The following is a 19,942-nucleotide window of genomic DNA, read 5'->3' on the forward strand; positions in this document are numbered from 1 at the left end:
GCAGATCATAATGATGGATTAGCACCCATGAAATAATTTGGATGCTCTCTTTTTGGTAATTGATTCTATCACTCATTGATATTAAGTGGATTATTGGTAGTTTCGTTATAGCTAATTATTTGTGCTAGCTCAATGTGGAATTCTGGAAGGTATAGAGTAATAAATATATAAAGTGCATTTAGTGTGTATGTTGATTGCATTGGGTTCCTATATGTAATACGGAACCTGATAACATGCTCTTGATAGACTATAGATACACTCAATTGTGAATTATAAATAAGAAAAGTTCAAATTGCATTAGTTAATTTAAGTAATGCAAATCGTAAATACTTCAAAACATAATACAAAACGGTAACACAGGCGAAATATTGATAACCACGCTATTCAATTTATTAGTCACATCATTATACAAATCTTCAAATGGAAATATATAGACAATTTTTATTATGCATACATATCATGTGATTAAATACTTATATTTACTAAATAAACGCTGATAAGATTTTCTTTCAACAGCTACAAAGATCAATCTTGAAAGGAACTTTTCAGTTAATTTTACTATCAAAATATGAAAAACAAATACACTACCTTTTGGGAACAACTTAAAACAAATTTTACATGTGTACAGATGTACTTATTTGTTAAAATATCAGGAAAGTTATATATGAATACCTATTTCAACTTATGCTTTCTCCAGTGGCAAATGAAAGTCCCTCGAGACTTAAAACTTTCCCCACAGTAATCACACGTAAATGGACGTCCTTCCTTATGCAAAAGCATGTGTGTGAACACTGAGGATCTTGTGGCAAAACGTTTACTACAAATTTCGCACTGAAACTGTTTTACTTGCGAATGTGTAACTAAATGTCTCTTAAGTACTTCACTTCGTGAGAATAATTTCCCGCAATGCTCACAACTGAATTGAATTTTTTCTTCACTATGGATGACTCTTGCATGAATTCGAAGATTTCCTCTTGTACTGAAACTCTTCTCACACTGATTACACGGAAAGCGCGGTCCTGGGTTATTGTGTAATATTACGTGCCTCCGAAGATGTGTCTTATCGTAAAACGATCTTCCGCATTGATCACAAATTAAATCTCTAATGCCTAAATGTATTTTCATGTGAACATCTAAACCACTTTTGTCTGAATAACTTTTGCCGCAGATTTGACAGCGGAATGGTTTCTCGTCAGTGTGGCTTTTTACATGGTAAATAAGACTATTCTTTTGAAAAAATGATTTATCACAATCGTTACAAAAGAAACGTGCCTGTTTTCCACTATGAACATTTGCCACATGTAGCTTTAGGTATGCACTTATACTAAAACGCCTGTCGCAGATTTTACAACTATAAGGTGTACTACCTGCATGCAGTTGAACATGTCTTTTGAGGCTTCCACTTTCAGTGAATCTTTTTCCACAAATATAACATGGAAATCTACGAACTCCTGAATGTACTTTCAAATGATTTTGAAGGTACCCTTTCCTACTGAAACATTTTCCACACTGTTCACAAGAGAACTTCGGTTCCATACTGTTTAAGTTGCACTTGCATCGTGAAATAATTTTACATACATTACACTGGTGAGACTTCTCTAACACTCTTTCTGCTAGAGTCATCAAATGTTTCTTTAATGCACAAACACTACGGTAACTTTTACCACAATGGTTGCACTTGTAGGACCGTGTACTTGTAACACTGCAAGGTATTGAACATACATATTCATGTTCGTTTTGAATTACTTGTGATGACATTTCTTCTTGCTTGAAAGCAACTTCCGTTTCCTTATAAATAATTCGATCACCTTCTTGGCACGATAAAATATTCAAATGCTCCTCTTTACCGTTCAAGATGTTGCCATCGTACACCATGTCCTCTACACATTGGGCATCGCAATTTTCTTCGGGAGAAGAAAAAGAACCACAAGTATGAGATACTTCCGACGTTGTTATGCAGTACCTGAGAATGGGACATTCCAAACCACTTGTTGGATCGTGCTGCTTTTGCGGTATGTCTCTGGAAAGAGAAATAAACAATAATTTATTGAAAGAACAACGTTGTTGCTTGTTTGGCAATAAAGAATGATTTTGATATTTATATATAATACTATTATATAATTGGAAATAGTTGGAACACGTGTACCAGAAATTAGAAGTATATTATTGATGACGCACTAGAATACTTTTACTCTGGTGCCACGAAAGACAAGATTTTGTGCGGAAGGGGAAAATGTTCCACAAGTGTGAGACATTTCTGACATTATCACGCAGTACCTCAAAACGAGCCATTCCAGATCACTTGTTTGATCGTGCTTCTCTTGCGTTTTATCTCTGATCAAAACACAATTTCGTAACTTCTTTATTCTTTATGCTGGTCTGATCAAAACACAATTCTGGGAAATTGATATAGAGAGGAGAATCGACACTTTGAACTTCACAGTTACGTTACTGTTGTGAACTTCAATGTACTCCATAATTCTCTATATAGGAATTGCTCAAAATTTTGCTGTAAATAAAATTTTAATGTGAAGCAATTCAGTTAGATGAAAACACAATAAAAACTATACGTAAATACAGCAAATATTTCGGACAACTACTTAAAAGTTAAATTGTAACAGTCAATATTCTGAACCATGGTACTTGTAATTTACTTCAATATACATGAACTGTGACTAAATATTTATATCAGTAGGACTAGGACTAGAAACCTGGTATCTATGCAAAATACATTTTAACAGAGTTTAATATATTCCAATGAATAAAACCACATATGTGAAAAATATCTATACACAGTATGAACGATTACGTACAAAAAAATTAAGAGTAATGCAAATAAGGTCAAAACAAAAGGAAATATCCTCTCAACTATTCTCGTATCGGCGTACTTTCGGATCTACAAAATGCTGAAGGCGTAGGAAAATAAACTTCAGAACTGTTTATTTCGAATACCGACAAACGCACTGACGAAGGACAATTAAATTTACGAAGAAGTCATACCTGGTCTATCCGAAAATGTGCATTACAAAATTAAGCAATGTACAATAAAGAGATTTCCCAAAATAAGGGAGAGATTCCCGGTTATTTTTTCAGATAAAGTAGGGCGAAATGAGCTCGTACTGAAGAAACTCACAACAGTACCACACGCAACTCTAATTTATAAAACTTACTTAATTAATTTCTCCATTTAAATGCGTAACATTTTTATCTTAAAATTGTTAAATTATAGTGATTATATAGATTTTAGACAATAAATTTAACTGTTATTGATATTTCCAACTTCTATAAAAGCTATTTGTAACTGTGCATAGTAGGAAAATGATAAAAGATAACAGTTCATAGAAATATCTTTCTCAGTAATACAAAGGTAAGTAATGTCTTGTAATATTCTGGTAAATAGCGTACCTGTATTTATTATAGTAGAATGAAAGCAATTTAACGTTGAAAATACAGACTCTCGCGTTGGTCTGTCTGCAGACACCTTCCTGGAGGTTTCTCGGTTACACGTCAATACTACATGTTATCCCTAGAGGCAAATAACACAATGACTGGTGTTTAGCCTCTTCCTGGTTGCTGAAGCATCGTGATTTCAGGTAGTAGACCATTGACCGCAACAGCAAGTAATCCGAAGCTGCAACGTTACAACTATACGCCAAGTATGACAGTTTCATGTTACCAAGCTCCTATTTTTTTTGTTGCATTTTTAGAGATGAATGTGATTTTGCATTATGCTTTTTGCAACGGGGCGCCCTTTCGATTCATCAATGAAAAAAGAAAAATTGGCGTAGTGCATCATACATTTGCTCCAAATGTTCAGAATAAAGTCGGCATTGATAGTATGACTCATAGGAACGAACTCGTAGTAAACTACCGCCCGTAAATCCACCACATAAAACATGACTTTATATTTAAAACATGTTTGTTTGACGACTGGTTCTGGAAATTAATCTTGCTCAACCACTGGTTTTGCACATTCCAATTTCAGAAAAGATACCCATTCCTTTTTCGTCGCATGTAAAAATTCGTTTCAGGAAGCACTCATCAAGCGGATTCTGTAGTAGTTATCGACCGACAAATATTCACTCTTTTCTGTACCTAGGTTTGATCAAATATGACAGAATGCGATCAAATATGGCTCTCCCGAGTTCGCGAAGGTGATGCACTACAGTGAACTGGAACATGTCCAGTTGTTGACAATCGACGTGTGTACTAATGGATGATTTTTTTCTCAATGGTGTATCGTGTGACCTCAGGATATGCTACAGTGGGAGAGGGAAGCTGGACCTTAGTTGTTCTTCATGAGCGCTACGGTGGTTCAGTAGTAAAGCTTTCGTCTCATCTCTGGTGCATAGGGTCCTTGGCTCGAGTAAAGCGCACTTGATGGTGGACAAACTCCATGTGCGTGGGTTTTCTCGGGGTTCTCCCGTTTCCTCCTACTTTCTTCATTCCATCATTTCATTCATTTCTCATGATCATCGTCTCCTTTAGCCTACACGGCATAAGAGTGGAAGGTAAAACTGAAAAAATGTCATTACACATTCCTTTTTCCATTTGAAGTTTTGGGTTGCTACTGCAGTATTGTGCACGGGTTACAACTCATACTGTGACAGTTTACTTACCAGACGTCCAGCGCTCCTAGTACTGAAAACTAATTGAAAGTACTGCCGGAATAGTGGTCTCCGTGTTACTTCGCATGTCATATAACCTTTTGGACCAGCTTGAACGTGCACCTACGGTCGATTACGGCGTATACATGCATCTGCCGTTTGCGTTGTAAGAATATTCCAATACTTGTGACTCACTTTGCATTATTAAAATCATCGTTGAGATGCATTTTTATTTTATTGTATTTCACTAAATCTTTGAAATCTTTTTGTTCCATGGTATGCTCCTTAAGATAAAGGAGACGAATGTTTAATGAACGAGAATGATCATGAAACAATTGATGGAATGAGCATGTGAAAACAAAAGAACCTTGATAACATGCATGCACAGGGTGTTCGCTCACCACAAAGTTCGCTTGGCGCGAACTGGGATTGAACCAAGGACCTCATGCACCAGAGATGAACGCTGTACCTCTGAGCCACCGCGGCTCCCCAACAGTAAATTAAAATCAGTAACTGAAAATAACAGAAAAGATTCACTACTCACGTGGTAAGTAATTCTTCATGACAACCGTAGAAGTTCGTGTTTTCTGCGCCAAGCTCGAGAACGAACTTCCTGTCACTAGGCTCATCACAGCGAACATAATTTAATGTGTTATCTTCTGTTTCATATTTCACAGGTTCCAAGTCTTCAAACATATTATCTGTTTCATCAAAGTTAATTTCTTCGTTATAATTAGTTAGATCTTCATTTTTAATTGTTTCCATGATGTACATACTTTGATTTTGTCCATTTCTTAAAGGAGATTTCTCAATAGTTTCACACACAAATGAAACATTATGTTTGTTTTCAACAATATCATGCTCACTTTTAATAAACATGTCTCGCGTCATATTAGATTCAAGATTAACAGTTAAAGTAGAATCACACTCTCTTCCATTATTTAATGTACTGTCGAATTGAGGATACTCCTTTCGTGCATTCGATATTCCTTTTACGAGAACTGATTTCAAGTAACTATCAGACAATCTTTTACAAACCACTGCTGCTTTCTTCACACGAATATGTTTAGAATCAAAAACGTGATCCATTGCAAGTACTCACATTAAATTTCCTAGTGACGACAAAAATGATCAAAACGTTATTTTAAGCAGTTTTTTACAAATAAAACACATGAAGTACTCAATAGCATAAAGGGGATCTTTCTGCCCACTGAAGTTTCTCTCATATTCTGAGCTTCATTTCCATAACTTCTGTGCCACTGTTACTCTGAAAATAGAAAACTAAGAATGAATATCCTAACATTAAAAAATTAATTTTAATACATGTAATTTATAAAATACAGTACCACGATGTCGAAAAATGTTCCTTTTCAAAAACAGTTTTCATTATCAGTTACATTTTGTGTAATTAAATAAAATCATTATTACATAACTTTCCTCTGTCAAATCAAAAAAAATGTTTGTAATGCTCTAATGCACAACTTGTACTGACAGTTTAACGTGATTTCCACCAGGAATTCAATTTAGGACTCTGTGAAACGAAATCTTTCTGTTTTACGTCCCACAATTATGCCAGTTAGGTTAAAGGAGACGGTGATTATGAGAAATAAAAGATGGCGGAATGAAGAAAGTGGGAGGAAGCGGGAGAACCCCGAGAAAACCCACGAGCACTGTTTTTGTCCACCAACCCAGAACTCTGTATAAAATGTATAAATACTAATTATTCACACATGAAAAAGCCTTAATGATACATTGATTTGAATACATGCAGTATAGAAACGTGTAGAAAGCGTCTTTATTTTCAAACATTAAAATATTTCATTGAGAAAGTGCTACAAAAGCTATTCATCTACGACTACGATCATTTGTTATGTATATTCTAATTTCAAAAAAATGAAACTATTAATAATGTCATTAGCTGTCCATATTACCTATATTGAATATATGAAAAGATTACGCCTGCTAAGATTAATGACGAGAGACGAATTACTGAGGTAATTTCATGATGATGTAATAATTGTTGGAATGATGATCTGAGAGAAACTGGAGTACTACGAGAAAACCCACAGGGATGTTGTCGACTACAAATTTACCTGAACGGAGATCGAACCAGGGACCCACAAACCAGAGGTAATCGATGTACCACGGAGCCACCGTGTTCCCCAATCGAATTCAAATAAGCCACAATGAAGAATTCACACATTGCGCACATTTATGCTTTCATTTAGCGTGACCTGATAATATTAGCAGAAATTCCTTAAATAAAAAGAAAATAATAAAAAGAAGTACGCCTAGTGTCATGCACAAATCTAAAACTTTTTCAAAGAATTAGTTTACATATTACCAGTGGATAATAATATTTGAAATGGACGGTCGAAGACAGCCTATATGTATTTCAAAATTGGAATTGAAAATAACCATGTAGAGTTGTTCTGGGGTATCAACAGTAATATGTAAACGGTTTTCTAATGCAGAGATTTTTAGTCCATTTAGACTCAAATGCTACCTAGTAAAATTTCTAAAGATTACTTTAAAATTCGGAGTTCAAAGTCAACTTCCGTGGTACCCTGTCGCCTTCTTCGCAAGTTCTAGCCTTATTGCTTATTTTTTTAAAAACATCCCAGTGGTATTTATTCGGCAATATTTAGTTTTATTATATTTTGTAAGTATATTTAAATGCATATTTTTATTTAAAATACCATTTAAGAATTCATGGACCACTTCAGATGGATTGACCCATTTACTGCTTAGGAAGATAGAAACTGAAGACTATTTTCATATGATGATGATCAAACATGTATCAAAGTGGTTGCGACTAGAGTTTAAGCCAGTTGCTTTCAATCTTTCTTTATGACAAGCTTTACTTGATTGCACCCAAGCTTTACGACCTACGACACTCCAACACATTTAACTTTTTATTAATAATAGTATAAATCACAGTAGTGTAAGACTGTAAATTTATATGAAGTTATGACTATCCGGTACTGGTTATTTTTTGTCGCTGGAGACGTTGACTGGTACAGTTTGTTTCAAAATTTATATTAACATTAATTAAATGCTTCATAAAAATCGTTATACACCAGTTACAGAAATGAAATCTTGCAGTATAGCATTAAGCACACCGGTCGGGAACCACTGTTTCAATGTACCCTGTCACAGATGTGAAATCACAAGGGCTTGAATTATCAATTTAGACATAGTACACAATTAAAAGTTGCATTTGTTTGCAACACAAAGTAAGAGACTACTGAGTTTTCTGCGCCAAACATGACTCAAATGCTTAAAAAATGAATGCACTTCATACCTGCGGTACTCCAAACATGCGAATATCTGTAACTAATTAAATATTTTATTAAACTAGCAATTTAAAAATTTGCTCATATATGTATGATTATGTTGCTTACTTGTGTTCGGCCTCAAGTTTTGAAAAATTGACGCATTATCTGATCTCCTCGTAGCCAATTGGCTAGTTCAGCGTCATCTCTTGCTATATTCCAATGAGAGTGCTTGCCTTGCGTATAAACCTATTAAAAATTCTAGATCTACTGCTAATTGAAATCCGGTTTAAAAACATGTCTTCTTTGATATATTGTCCCTAAGATGTGTCCTCATATATTCCATCTTCGCAGATTAAGATATTCCTATAATATGCGTGGTAGAAAAAAAAAGTATTTTTAATTCCCAGCCGAAATCGGATTGTTCAAGAACAAATAATCAATTCTAGTAGTACCGTGTATCTAATGGTATGAGGGTTACAAAGTTTTAGTTTTTGAGACATAAGGTCTCAAATCTTAAAGGACAATATAGTAAAATAGAGTGCAAAATATTCGTAATACGTAGTGAGCGTAGCACTCGCTCACCTATTCTGAAGATGAGGGTAATACATTTTGCCAAAACTACTAACCCTGTCTCCTTTGGTGTCTAAATCCCGGCAAAAGCAATAAGTCGCTGACAAAAACCATATTTATTATTTGGACTGTTCTAAAGAATTAGCTCTTGTTTCAGAGAATGGTGTTAACAATTCAATCAATCGAGTACAGTTAAAATTTTTAACAATTAGCCCTTACAGTGTACATCAACATTTTTTAAAATTAAATCAATTGTTGTTTGACGCCCCATAATTATGATAGTTAGGTGCGGAAGACGGATGATTAAGGCAAGTGAATGGTGATAGCAGAATTGGGGGAATGAGAAAGTAAGAGGAAACGAGAAAACCCACGGACACGACCTTATTCACCCGTAACTTACTTGGCCAAGGAACCACACGAATCAGAAGCAAGCGCTTTATCCCGTCACATTTTTTAAAGTTGGGAATTTAATCTAGTTAAAGCATGAATTTATAATGAAGTGCTCACTCACAAAGTACACAGATACTAATTTGGAATCTTCCTAGATGCCTAAAAGGGAGAGCACCATATAAGTAATATTTCTGCAAAGCTAGGTATAAGGACACAGCCGTTTGTAAAGTAAAAATGTAGAAATTATGTAGAAATAGAGATTAATATACTCCGAACCACCGTTAGTAATAGACGTCGGTCCGTCTCCTGTGTCCGACTAGAATTTCTGAAGAGGTACTCGGACTTCTCTTACATGTGAATTAACGCGTGGAATTTCGAGAAATATGTACGGAGAAAGGACGTGTGTGGCAATGTTACGTGCAAAATTATAAAGATAAGTCAGTATCTTGCAAATATTGTGAAGATAAATATTTATGTGCAAATGTTGATAAAATGGTGGGACATGACTTCTGGCAGTTACCCCACCCTGTCTTGTTCATAACAGTTAAAAACTTAATATGTTTATAATATCAGTATTAGAGTCGCGTTTAGAAAATCCGCTTACATATAAATTTAATCTGTTTAGCGGTATAAAAGTATGTGGACATACTATATCATTTTTCCACATATTTACTTGCATAGAGCATATTGTAAGTAAATGTACATTTGTGCGTACTCTCTAAATATAATAAAATATTAATAAAACAACATAATACTGTTCAAAATATACATTTTAAAGAATCCTCTGAAGACAACAGTAATTATATACTGTGATAAAACAAACGAATTTAACTTTGAAATCTTAATACAGTAATAGAATTTAATTTTCTTTGTGATTGTATATAAATTCCCGGAAAATTACCATTTTTGAGAATCTTTCCGGGAATATTCCCGAAAATATCTTACCGGGAATTTGCCAAAATTACAACATTAATATTATGATAGTAATTTCACTATGTTTAAACGTTAAAAATTTACGAAAAAGTACGTCACCGACCTACTTTTGTAACACCCCACATAAGAGTATCAACTATCAAACTAGACCCCAAAAATTAAGCTAATGTATGAAATCAGTTATTGTGCCTGCCCAAACCTTCATGCGGCTTACCTACTTTCTCTCAATTAGATACATACACTCCCGTTCCTTATATGAAGCAAATGCATTCGTGTAAGCATTTTATTAAACGTGACACCTACCTAGGCAGTTTCAGATCCTTCCCCACGAAACAGGCATCCTGATATAAATATGCACCGATTAATTCAATAATGTTTATAAAATACAATTTTGAAAGTACTTTTCTAATAGGATTAATATATACATTAGTATTAGATCTGTAGTCATACTATCAACCTGCATCTGAATCAGGTGATGCGTGAACTTTTCATAAGCATGATAATAAATTCTGAATTTCTGTACGTTAAATTTCGTATAATTTTATAATACGTGGTCCATCAGAACTAGGGTTGCCAGACGTCTTTATTTAGCAAGCGATCCAAGGTTCAATTCCTGGTGAGGACACTCGGTCGAAAAATTGTAAGTTTTTTTAGGCTAGCCATCTTGAGTAAGGTTTCTCTTGGGTTTCCGTCATTCACACCAGGCAAATACCGCGATGGTACCTAACATAATGGTCCCAGGCCATTTCCTTCCTTCCCTTTCAAGAGATAGTGTGCTCGCCGAGGAACACATCCGTCATATGGCCTTAGATGCTGACAACCCAGAAGTCTAATTCCTATATTTAGTGAATTTCCTTAACAAAATGCAACTATACAATGGATGAAAGTATGTCGACGTTAAATAGGAAAGCACGCTTTTTATTAGTCTAACGAGGAAGGTCCATAAACCCTGAGAGTTGAATTTTGATGAAAATTTGTGACAAGATTCAGTTCGATTTGCTAAGTAACGTAGTAATAGTCACTCGATGCGCAAATGCTTCGTTGAGGTGCTACAGCGACGCCATCTTGAAATCCAATAGACAATGTCCAAGAATACCCTTTTGGCACAAAAATGAAAAAGCTAATGATAGATCTGACTTCAGTATTGTAAACCAAGGTAGAGCATATATATGTGGGAGTACTTCCAGTGCATGTTCGCCATCTTGTAAGGCGCCATATTGAATCGCGGTCAAATATGATAAATGGCAAAAGGGTCATGTTGGGTATCAAATAGCACTGGAATTTACTCCTGAATCCATTTCCGTAACCAAAGTTTACATATCTATTTTCACTTCAGAGTTATGAGCTCTCTCGGTCACAGGAACATATAAAACCTGTGCAAGTAAAATTTGTGTTATGAAATGCAGTCGTGCGAGCACTTGCAGGATTTTAACTAATGCAGTAGTAGGCACTTGATCTACAATAGCCACTATACCAATCAGATCTTGAGACTAGTGAAAGAAATCGTTAATTAAATTGAAATGCCTGTAGTGAAAAATGGAATAGCAGCACTCTAACAAATTATACCTACTTCAAAGTGTGCTATATATATGAGTCTATGTGTGTTGCGATTATGCATAGCATTTAAATGCTGTAATATAAGTTAGGTGCAAGGGCACATATGACTTTACAAGGATATGTCTTGAAGTTACTAGAAAATTAATAGAAAAATTATTAGAAAAATAATATAAACTGATGCACATAAGCAAATATTAACCTCCTAACCTTTTGCTCTTCAGTTGTGATGATGGAGATCCAAAACGAAGTGATCAGCACACAGTATCGTGGAGCAGTACACACTTAACAAATGCACTTCCGTCACAATCTTCATGACCACAGACACAATTTTCTACTAGTCTCCAAAGCTGGTGCGGCCCTAAGCTACTGAAGATAATGGGGCCCTTTATGTGTCCAGATGAACGCAGGACCCTATATATAGAAATGAAGAAACCAGTGATATTTTACGAGGCAGACTAGCAGAAGGGGCCCCATTACTTACATTATAGGGGCCTACACAAACGAAGCACTGTTGCTATATGTAGATGTTATTTTATTTATTGTTTTTCTTATATTTTGAAAATGTGCATTCCATTTTTTCCTTGAACTTTTTGGGCCACCAAAAGTATGGGGCCCTAAGATGTAGCTTGTTTAGCTTATACGTAAATCCGGAACTGCTCTAGAACATTTGTAAATGAACCAACTATTGCTCCTGTGACGTACCCACATTTCTGCCATGCATATGCAAGCATGTCCTTTAGGACTGGCGCACAGAATTGATTATATACAACCGAATACATCTTCATTATGAAAATTCTGCCATATAACTTGTACACTGAACAAGTGAACACCTGCTACAATTAGTTATTTATCACAGTTTTGATATGAAAACTAGTCTTGACCTTATTATAAACAAGTGTTTTATCGTTGAAGGTGGAAAGTTGCAGATATTTAATATTGAAGGAAAAAGCAAGGAAGAGGCTTATTTTATGGATTGCGACTCGGTATTGAATCTTGTAATAATCTTTCATGTCATCTATTCTTAGTAGGTGTGTATGCATTCTCTTATCACTAATACAGACACAAGAAAATTGAATTCTAAGTTTCCAGGTTTATCTTCTTCTAAGAATGGGCTGTGAACTGATAATTTAAGTCCCCTGAGTCAGCAATAAATCGATTGTATTTAGAAAAACTGGCAATAAATAAATTAAAGTATTTTAACTTCGTAACATGGACGGTAAATTATAGGTTGTCAAGTATGAGTATTGGAAAAGAACGCAATATTCTGCAACAATGATGGTCATTGCCTAATGTTTCAAGATTGGAGAAGAAAACTTAACACACTATAACGAACCACGTGAAATTGCCTAAAATAGATTTTTGGTTTCATTCAATCCAACGTCCCAAACTTATGCCTGCTACGCTAAAGGAGACGTGGACCTACTGATTATAGTGGAATCCAAACCATTTTGGTCCTTCAACTAATATTCACCAGTTTATATCATTTTTCTAATATATATACAAAAAATCCCCTTGGTATTCTCTGCTCGTCAGTACAATTAGGCATGTTTTTCATCGACAAGCAGTCTATTCCGTCGCACTTTGAAATAGGTATAACTTGTAGCATGCTGCTATTCCATTTTTCAATACAGGCATTTCAATTTAATTAACGATTTCTCTTACTAGTCTCAAGAACTGATTGGTATAGTGACTATTGTACTGCATTAACTACTGCATTAGTTAAAACCCTGCAAGTGCTCGCACGACCGTGTTTCATAACACAAGTCTAACTCACACAGTTTTTATATGATCCTGTGGGTAAGAGAGCTCTTAACTCTGAAGTAAAAATAGATATGTAAACTTTGGCTGCGGAAATGGATTCAGGAGTAAATTCCAGTGCTATTTGATACCTCACATGACCCCCTTACCATTTATCATTTTTGACCGCGATTCAATATGGCGCCTTACAAGATGGCGATCATGCACTGGAGGTACTCCCACATATAGATGCTCTACCTTGGTTTACAATACTGAAGTCAGATCTATCTAAAGCTTTTTAATTTTTGTGCCAAAAGGTATTCTTGGACATTGTTTATTGGATTTCAAGATGGCGTCGCTGCAGCAGCTCAACGAAGCATTTGCGCATCGAGTGACTATTACTACGTTACTTAGCAACTCGAACTGAATCTTGTCACAAATTTTCATCAAAATTCAACTCTCACGGTTTATGGACCTTCCTCGTAAGCAAACTGCGCATGCGTTGAAGCAATATGACATAGAAATACATAAATAGATCCACATAGTAATAATATATTGCCTCTAAATTGCGTGTATTCATCTCTGGTACCCCAGCATTCAAACTTTCCTAGGCTAACCCTATCCTAACGTACTCTACTACCTAACCTTTTAAAGTGGCCCTACATTTATGTGCAGCTCGAGCGTATCTTGGGAAGTGCACCGAACTTAAGATATAGATGTAAAAATACCTCATAATGACCACTTAGCAGAGGTTAGTTTGTGCTCCACATGTCTGTAATAGTTTTTTTTAGCTGATGAATTTGCAGGGTTGTTTATCGCGTTTAAGTACATTTGGTGAACAGGCGTTAAGGGAATATGGGGTTAAGTTCCAAATGTGGACACCAAAATTACGAAATTTATGCATTAGCCACACGAACAAGGCAATACAAGTTATCACTGTTCAATGAGTAATTACGGAGAAAAATAGTTGAATATTGGACTATATGAAGGTGTGTAGTGAGACCATATTATCCCAGCTGATTTCAGTTTAATCCCTTTCAGCAGCAAGGCTAAGAGACGTGAAGCTACCGTTTAACGCAGGTGTAAAAGTAGATCTGAAAAGGTAGAGGGACGGTGGGTAAGGGCATGACGTAACGCTTTCCCCCTGCCTGTCTTCGCCCATTATAATTTTTTAGGTACTGAGGTTACACCGTACATTTTTTGGAGGTAAAGAGACGACATATCCCCGCGTTCCCTCACTTTTACTCCAGGTTTAACGTGAAATCCGAACCTTATGACCTCCCGCAAGCGATCGAATCTTGTTCTCGCACGCCTAAGGCGAGCATGCTAATCGCATAGCGATGAGGGAGCTCAGCTAAACTGACAATGGACAATAATGTGTCAGTGTTTAAACTTTAATATCTTAGTAGCTTTTATAGGTAGTGTGTGATGCAATAGAAATCAGAAAGGAGTCACCTGAATGTAGCAATACTCAATACTGCTCTATTATGTATCTTCTGTCTCAGTTTGTTGCTATTCTATTTTGGGAGCACAAATTTGCAAAATATGCTGAAAAAATTACTGAACGGATTTCGCAACAGGAGTGTATAAGTACTCAATATATATCCGCATCTATGAACTTACTGTATATGTATAATTAGACAAAATGTGAAATGCAAATTCATTACACGTAGGATTCTATAAAGAAGACATGATGAAGTAAAGTACTATGATAAGGCAAATGTTAAAAGTGATTCGCGGAGGTGTTGCAAATATGATCACACCCAAGGCATATGTTTTATGCAATATGAAGTGTTTTTTTCAGTATCCTCGTTTGTGCATATACCGTCAACGACGTCTCCTCCCTACAGACGCAACCCTTGCTCTATTCTTGCCCCGACTCTGTTAGATAGTATTCAATCATTTTAAGGCCATATAGCACAAGCTGGATTGTTTTATACAGTGCAATTTTATGCCAAGCTATATCCTGTCTCACAGTAATAAACGATAAGATAAGGAAACCATTAAAGAATTCCATTGAAACACTATTTTCCCTATTTATGAAGATTTTGCAACACCTAACTATTGGAAAGTAATACTTTTACACAGTAATACTGTTTGGATGCATACGTAACTAGTGAAGAATAAAGAAAGAACTAAATTAAGAAATAATTGTGAAGTAAGGAAATAAAAGAGTAGTTCTGACGGTACTGGTTTATTTTTGGGCACCACAATTTGCAAGATCTACATGTAAAAATTTTCCATGAAAACTCATATTTATAAGGAACAAATTTCAGCTGGCGACAGAATTAAATACGAAGTAACACAGCTGTATTTCGGGTTTACAAGTGTATTGTTACCAGGGTTGGCTGGTTTAAACAAACAAAACAAAAAAAAAGAAAAAAAGAACGAAAAATGCTATAAATCATGTGAACTTCATGATGACGTCTCTACATATCAGACCATCAGCATTACGTTTATCTACATTTCACCCTTTAAATAAAGAGGTCCCTTGTTCAATTCTCGGTCGAACCACAACCAATCTTTCAAGTGTAAACCAAGTAGTGATTCGAGGTATTCCTTTAAGCGAAAGTCTTCTCCATGATAACTTTGGTTAAGCCTAAACATACGAAACGAAACCAAATTATATATTTCTACTTGCCTGAATGCATGTTGTTTTATAAAGAAGCCAAGGCTGCTTAAATATATTGATAGAAATCGGCAAAATTTATCAACTGCCTACGTAGCTTCTAACATCAGCTTGGATTCGAATTTGTTTTAATATGATTAAATGACACCTACATACCAAATTTGTAATCTAATACCTCAGTTTTAGCATAGTGATGATACGTTGGCCTTAAAATTTTACATACAAATACATTTAAAGTAATAACAGGATTTTCTCAATCGCTAAGGCGGGAGTTTCCAGATTTATATGTAATTCTGTATAATGTTTTTACTTGTGTAACTGTTTATCTTTTTGTCCTTCTGAAATGGCTCTTGACAATTATATTAACAACTAGACCGTTTTTTTAAAATCAGTACAACGTATTTTTATCAGGAGTCCTTCGTTGAGTGAGTCGGCAATTGCATTTGTGACCAATTAGTCCCGGTTTCATGTCGAAATGGACAATTTCTCTTGGATCTAAGCCGAGAAGCGGTTTGGATTCCGCTTTAAGCTTATGTGACCCCTTCCAGCATAACCTTGTTGTTGCATAATAACATCAAGGTGAAACAAACTAATTTCTGTCCATATCTAATATAAATACATAAGGTAAATTATTTAAACCAAAAAACCTGGTTTAAACAAAGACCTGTTTTTTTGTTTGTTTTTTTCAATAAAAAGCATAGTTGTTGCCAACCCTGATTGTTACTAATGTAAAATCATTACCAGTGCTTTACGATGGATAAAATAAGTGAATGCATAGGATAGGATATTCTATTACATGTTATTTTCGTGTTACTAGTATAAAACCATGACAAGTGATATTGAAACTTGATTAAAATGATGTTAAGGTGGCCACGTAATTTTCGACTTTTTTGGGTTCAAAATGTAGATTTCGATGACTGTGTCCAGTGGCACCACTTTTGATTTCTGGAAACGATCACTTCAAGGCCAAATTAGGGATCAAAATTAAATGTGGGACCATTTAGGTAACACGGACCTCTGACCGACTGGAACGAAATGTGTGTAGTTATATTCGTATCTACACGTACATGAATAACTGATATTCCATTTTTCCGAAAATTCAATTTTGACCCTGAAAATTAGCGAAAGTCTGGAATTTTGGATCTTGGATTTATGTTAATTTTCCGCACATTTTGCCCCAGTTGGTCACAGGTCTAAGTTGCCTAAAAGCCCAGATTATCGTTAATTTTCAGTTTCCAAATAAAATTCTCGGGAAATTGGAGTATCAATTATTCATGAACATATGAATACAAATAGAATGACACCCGTTTTCTCCGAATCAGTCACTGGTTCCGATTGCTCAAAATCCCGTATTTTGGTTAATTTCCGGGGTCAAAATAAAATTTTCGGGAAAACGGCATATCAAAGAATTCATGTACGTGTGAATATGAAATGAATGACACTTATTTCCTACCAGTCGTCCACTGGTTTGCATTGCCCAAATGGTCCCACTTTTAATTTGACCCGTAATTTAACCTTGAAGCGGTCGTTTCCAGAATCTGAAGCGTTGCCATTGGACGCAGCTCATCTAAATCTGCATTTCAAACCCAAAAATGTTGAAAAGGGTTCACTCGAGCAGACGACTCTACCAAAAGCAAAATTTATAGGTAAAATACCATGTCAAACACTTTTCGTAAAAAAAGAGGAGTGTGAATATAAGTAATTTTAGGCAGTGGATATCATATTGAAATATTTTTGAATGGTAATGAACGTATTCTAAATGTAACTATTTACTGAAGCGGAAGAGTACAAGGGCGCGAAAAAGGTGGAAATAAACGGCGGGAATATTCTGTTCGTCTTAGCAATGGACGTTTGCGATGCATGTAATGCAATATACATTTCTATTACAAAGAATTGTGCGATAAAGAGCGTAATATTATCGTGGTTTATGCATTAGCTCCTCATTTTGTGAATGGTGTGCAAGAAGAAACCGGAAAATGCAATAGATGTGTGAAAATTTTGTAGAGCCGTCTGCTCAAGTAATGCCGTTGAAAAATACGGGACTACGGTAACTTCCTCTTAATCGAAATTTGTATCATTGCTAAAATTCCCTTCTTGTCCCTAACCTTGTCTATGTGTATACCCAACATTGCTGACACTGCCCCCTTGGGACGCACCCCTACGCTATCGCTCAGGGCTACTAACTTCGCCCTCTGCTGACTCGGTTCGATTGCAGTCATGCCTTTTAGTGGCCACCCAGCACAATTTGATTTGTATTTTTGCACTTTAATTTTTATGCCAATACAGTACTTATACGCAAATCCTAAAAGAATTGTAATTTTTCAACAATTACTTCCGGTGGCCCCTTGAATTTTATCTATGCCAAGCCAGATATTTTTATGTCGCCATCGCAAATATTTCAGGTACAATAAGATGGAAACTAGTAAAAGTATTATAATTTTGAACAATTCTTTCTAGTGGTGGGCCAAAAGTAAACCAATTCAATTGTAAGTTATGTGTTAATGTAACCATAAGTAATTTAAAAATAACATTTAAAAAAGTTTTATTGTCCCCGAATCATGGGGGGCATCAGCAGAATCTTAACCAAAATACGACTCTAGAAGAAATTAGGATATAATTAGACAAACCACTGGGTGAAATTCGATAACCTCCGGGTAAGTAAGTGAAAGAAACCAAACCTTACCAAACCAAGCTGACGGGGCTTCACAGAATTAATGCCAAGAATTTTAATTAATTAACAATTATTTCTCTTGGTATCACCAAACTCCATCTGTTCCAAGTAGGATATCGGTATGCCCCAACAAAAAAGGAATTTTTGTTTTAGATTGAGATTAGTTTTCAACACGAAGGTTACGATAGGAGACCTACAGTTTAAGTTGAAATAATCGCTGTGTTAAATTTCTTTCCACCGGAAATCGTTGCCCTCATGCAATAAAGTAGCACGCGTTAACCACTAGACTGTAAAGCTAACAAAAAAGTATGAATACAAGGTGCTGGTGTAGTTTAGGCGCACTACATTTTGGAAGATTTATAGGTGAAATTGAATACTTAGTATGAAAAGATACATTTATAAGGAACATATTTCTGCAGGCGACATAATTTTATAAGACAAAATACTGATTTCAATTTGTCCCTGTATTTTTGATCTGTTTGAATAACTTATTAAATGACCAGTTGTTCAAAGAACTGATACTTACCATTACTTGGTTGATAAATACTCTCAACAAAATAAGAAAGATTCAAACAGTAACACTACTGCACCACCTTCTCGTGTGATAGATAAATTTTCATGTTCATTTCATGGTTGGAGCTTTGCCTAACAGTCCTAACGACACTCTATTTTTCTCCGTAATTATAATTACTACCTCAAGAGAACTCTTAATTAGAAATAAGATATGTAATTAAAAGTTTAGTACGTAAAGGTTAAGTCGGGGCACACCACTTGAAATAATTCTTGAAAATTTTGTACTGGTCTAGTTTAGGCACACTACATTTTGAAAAATTCAATACTTGCATAGAAAGACAAGTTTTAAAAGAAAAATATAGATATATAGCCTGCAGAATTAAACAGTAAATAATACAGTAGTAATTTAGGTATACAATTGTTGGGTTACTATTATCAAATCATTCTGTTTTGCGACTAGGGTTGCCAGCTCTGGAAAATAAAATACCGGCACCCTCTTAAAATTCTCTATTATATGTCTAAATGTGAAGTATCTGTGTTCGGACGGAGGCTGACGAGAAAGAAGGCTACGGCGCTGGAACATGACGTCAGAATCTTAGTCAGATCCAGAGCCCTGCAAACCCAGGCCCGAAAACGGCCCGGCCCGACCCGAATGGATCTGAATTCTGTGCCCGGCTCGACCCGGCCCGGCCCGAATCTTGAGCCGGGCTCTAACCGGGCCGGGCACATTTCGGGCCGAGCCGAGCCGGGCACAAATCGGGCCGACCCGACTCGGCCCGAACACTGTGAAAGACGGATCGGAAACTAATGTTGGCAGCCTGTGTTAATCGTAATGTGTTTGGCATGGGCGGCGATTAGGGGGGGTAAATGGGGGCAGTTGCCCCCGCACTTTTTTGAAGTAACCTGTGCCAGTGCACATATTATCAATCATATTAATCTTTACTCAGTATTTATTTATTGTTCTAATTTCTCTAAGCGTAGGTTTGGCCATTTTATTTCAGGCACTCATCCCATCCAAACCATTTTCTTACCAGTTGTGTCCAGTCGCCCTCCACAA

The 19,942-nt window shown here is 35.8% G+C and overlaps 1 protein-coding gene across 2 annotated transcripts; it reads right to left on the reverse strand.

Annotated features, from left to right (window-relative positions):
- Positions 1-368: 368 nt before the first annotated feature.
- LOC145690436 (uncharacterized) lies at positions 369-19,671 on the reverse strand. Of its 2 annotated transcripts, none has more exons than XM_081765311.1 (3): positions 18,899-19,671; positions 5,152-5,874; positions 369-2,020 (listed from the first exon to the last, which is right to left on the reverse strand). In XM_081765311.1, the coding sequence occupies exons 2-3, from the start codon at positions 5,694-5,696 to the stop codon at positions 673-675; spliced, it is 1,893 nt and encodes a 630-aa protein (XP_081621437.1). In that variant the 5' UTR covers positions 5,697-5,874; positions 18,899-19,671; the 3' UTR covers positions 369-672. The 2 variants fall into 2 exon arrangements, with proteins under 2 accessions (XP_081621437.1, XP_081621438.1); XM_081765312.1 differs by lacking the exon at positions 18,899-19,671 and adding an exon at positions 18,385-18,645.
- Between the last annotated feature and the right edge of the window lie 271 nt (positions 19,672-19,942).

The sequence above is a fragment of the Thermobia domestica genome, chromosome 7 (assembly GCF_964235325.1).
Source record: "Thermobia domestica chromosome 7, izTheDome1.hap1.1, whole genome shotgun sequence".
Taxonomy (NCBI): domain Eukaryota; kingdom Metazoa; phylum Arthropoda; class Insecta; order Zygentoma; family Lepismatidae; genus Thermobia; species Thermobia domestica.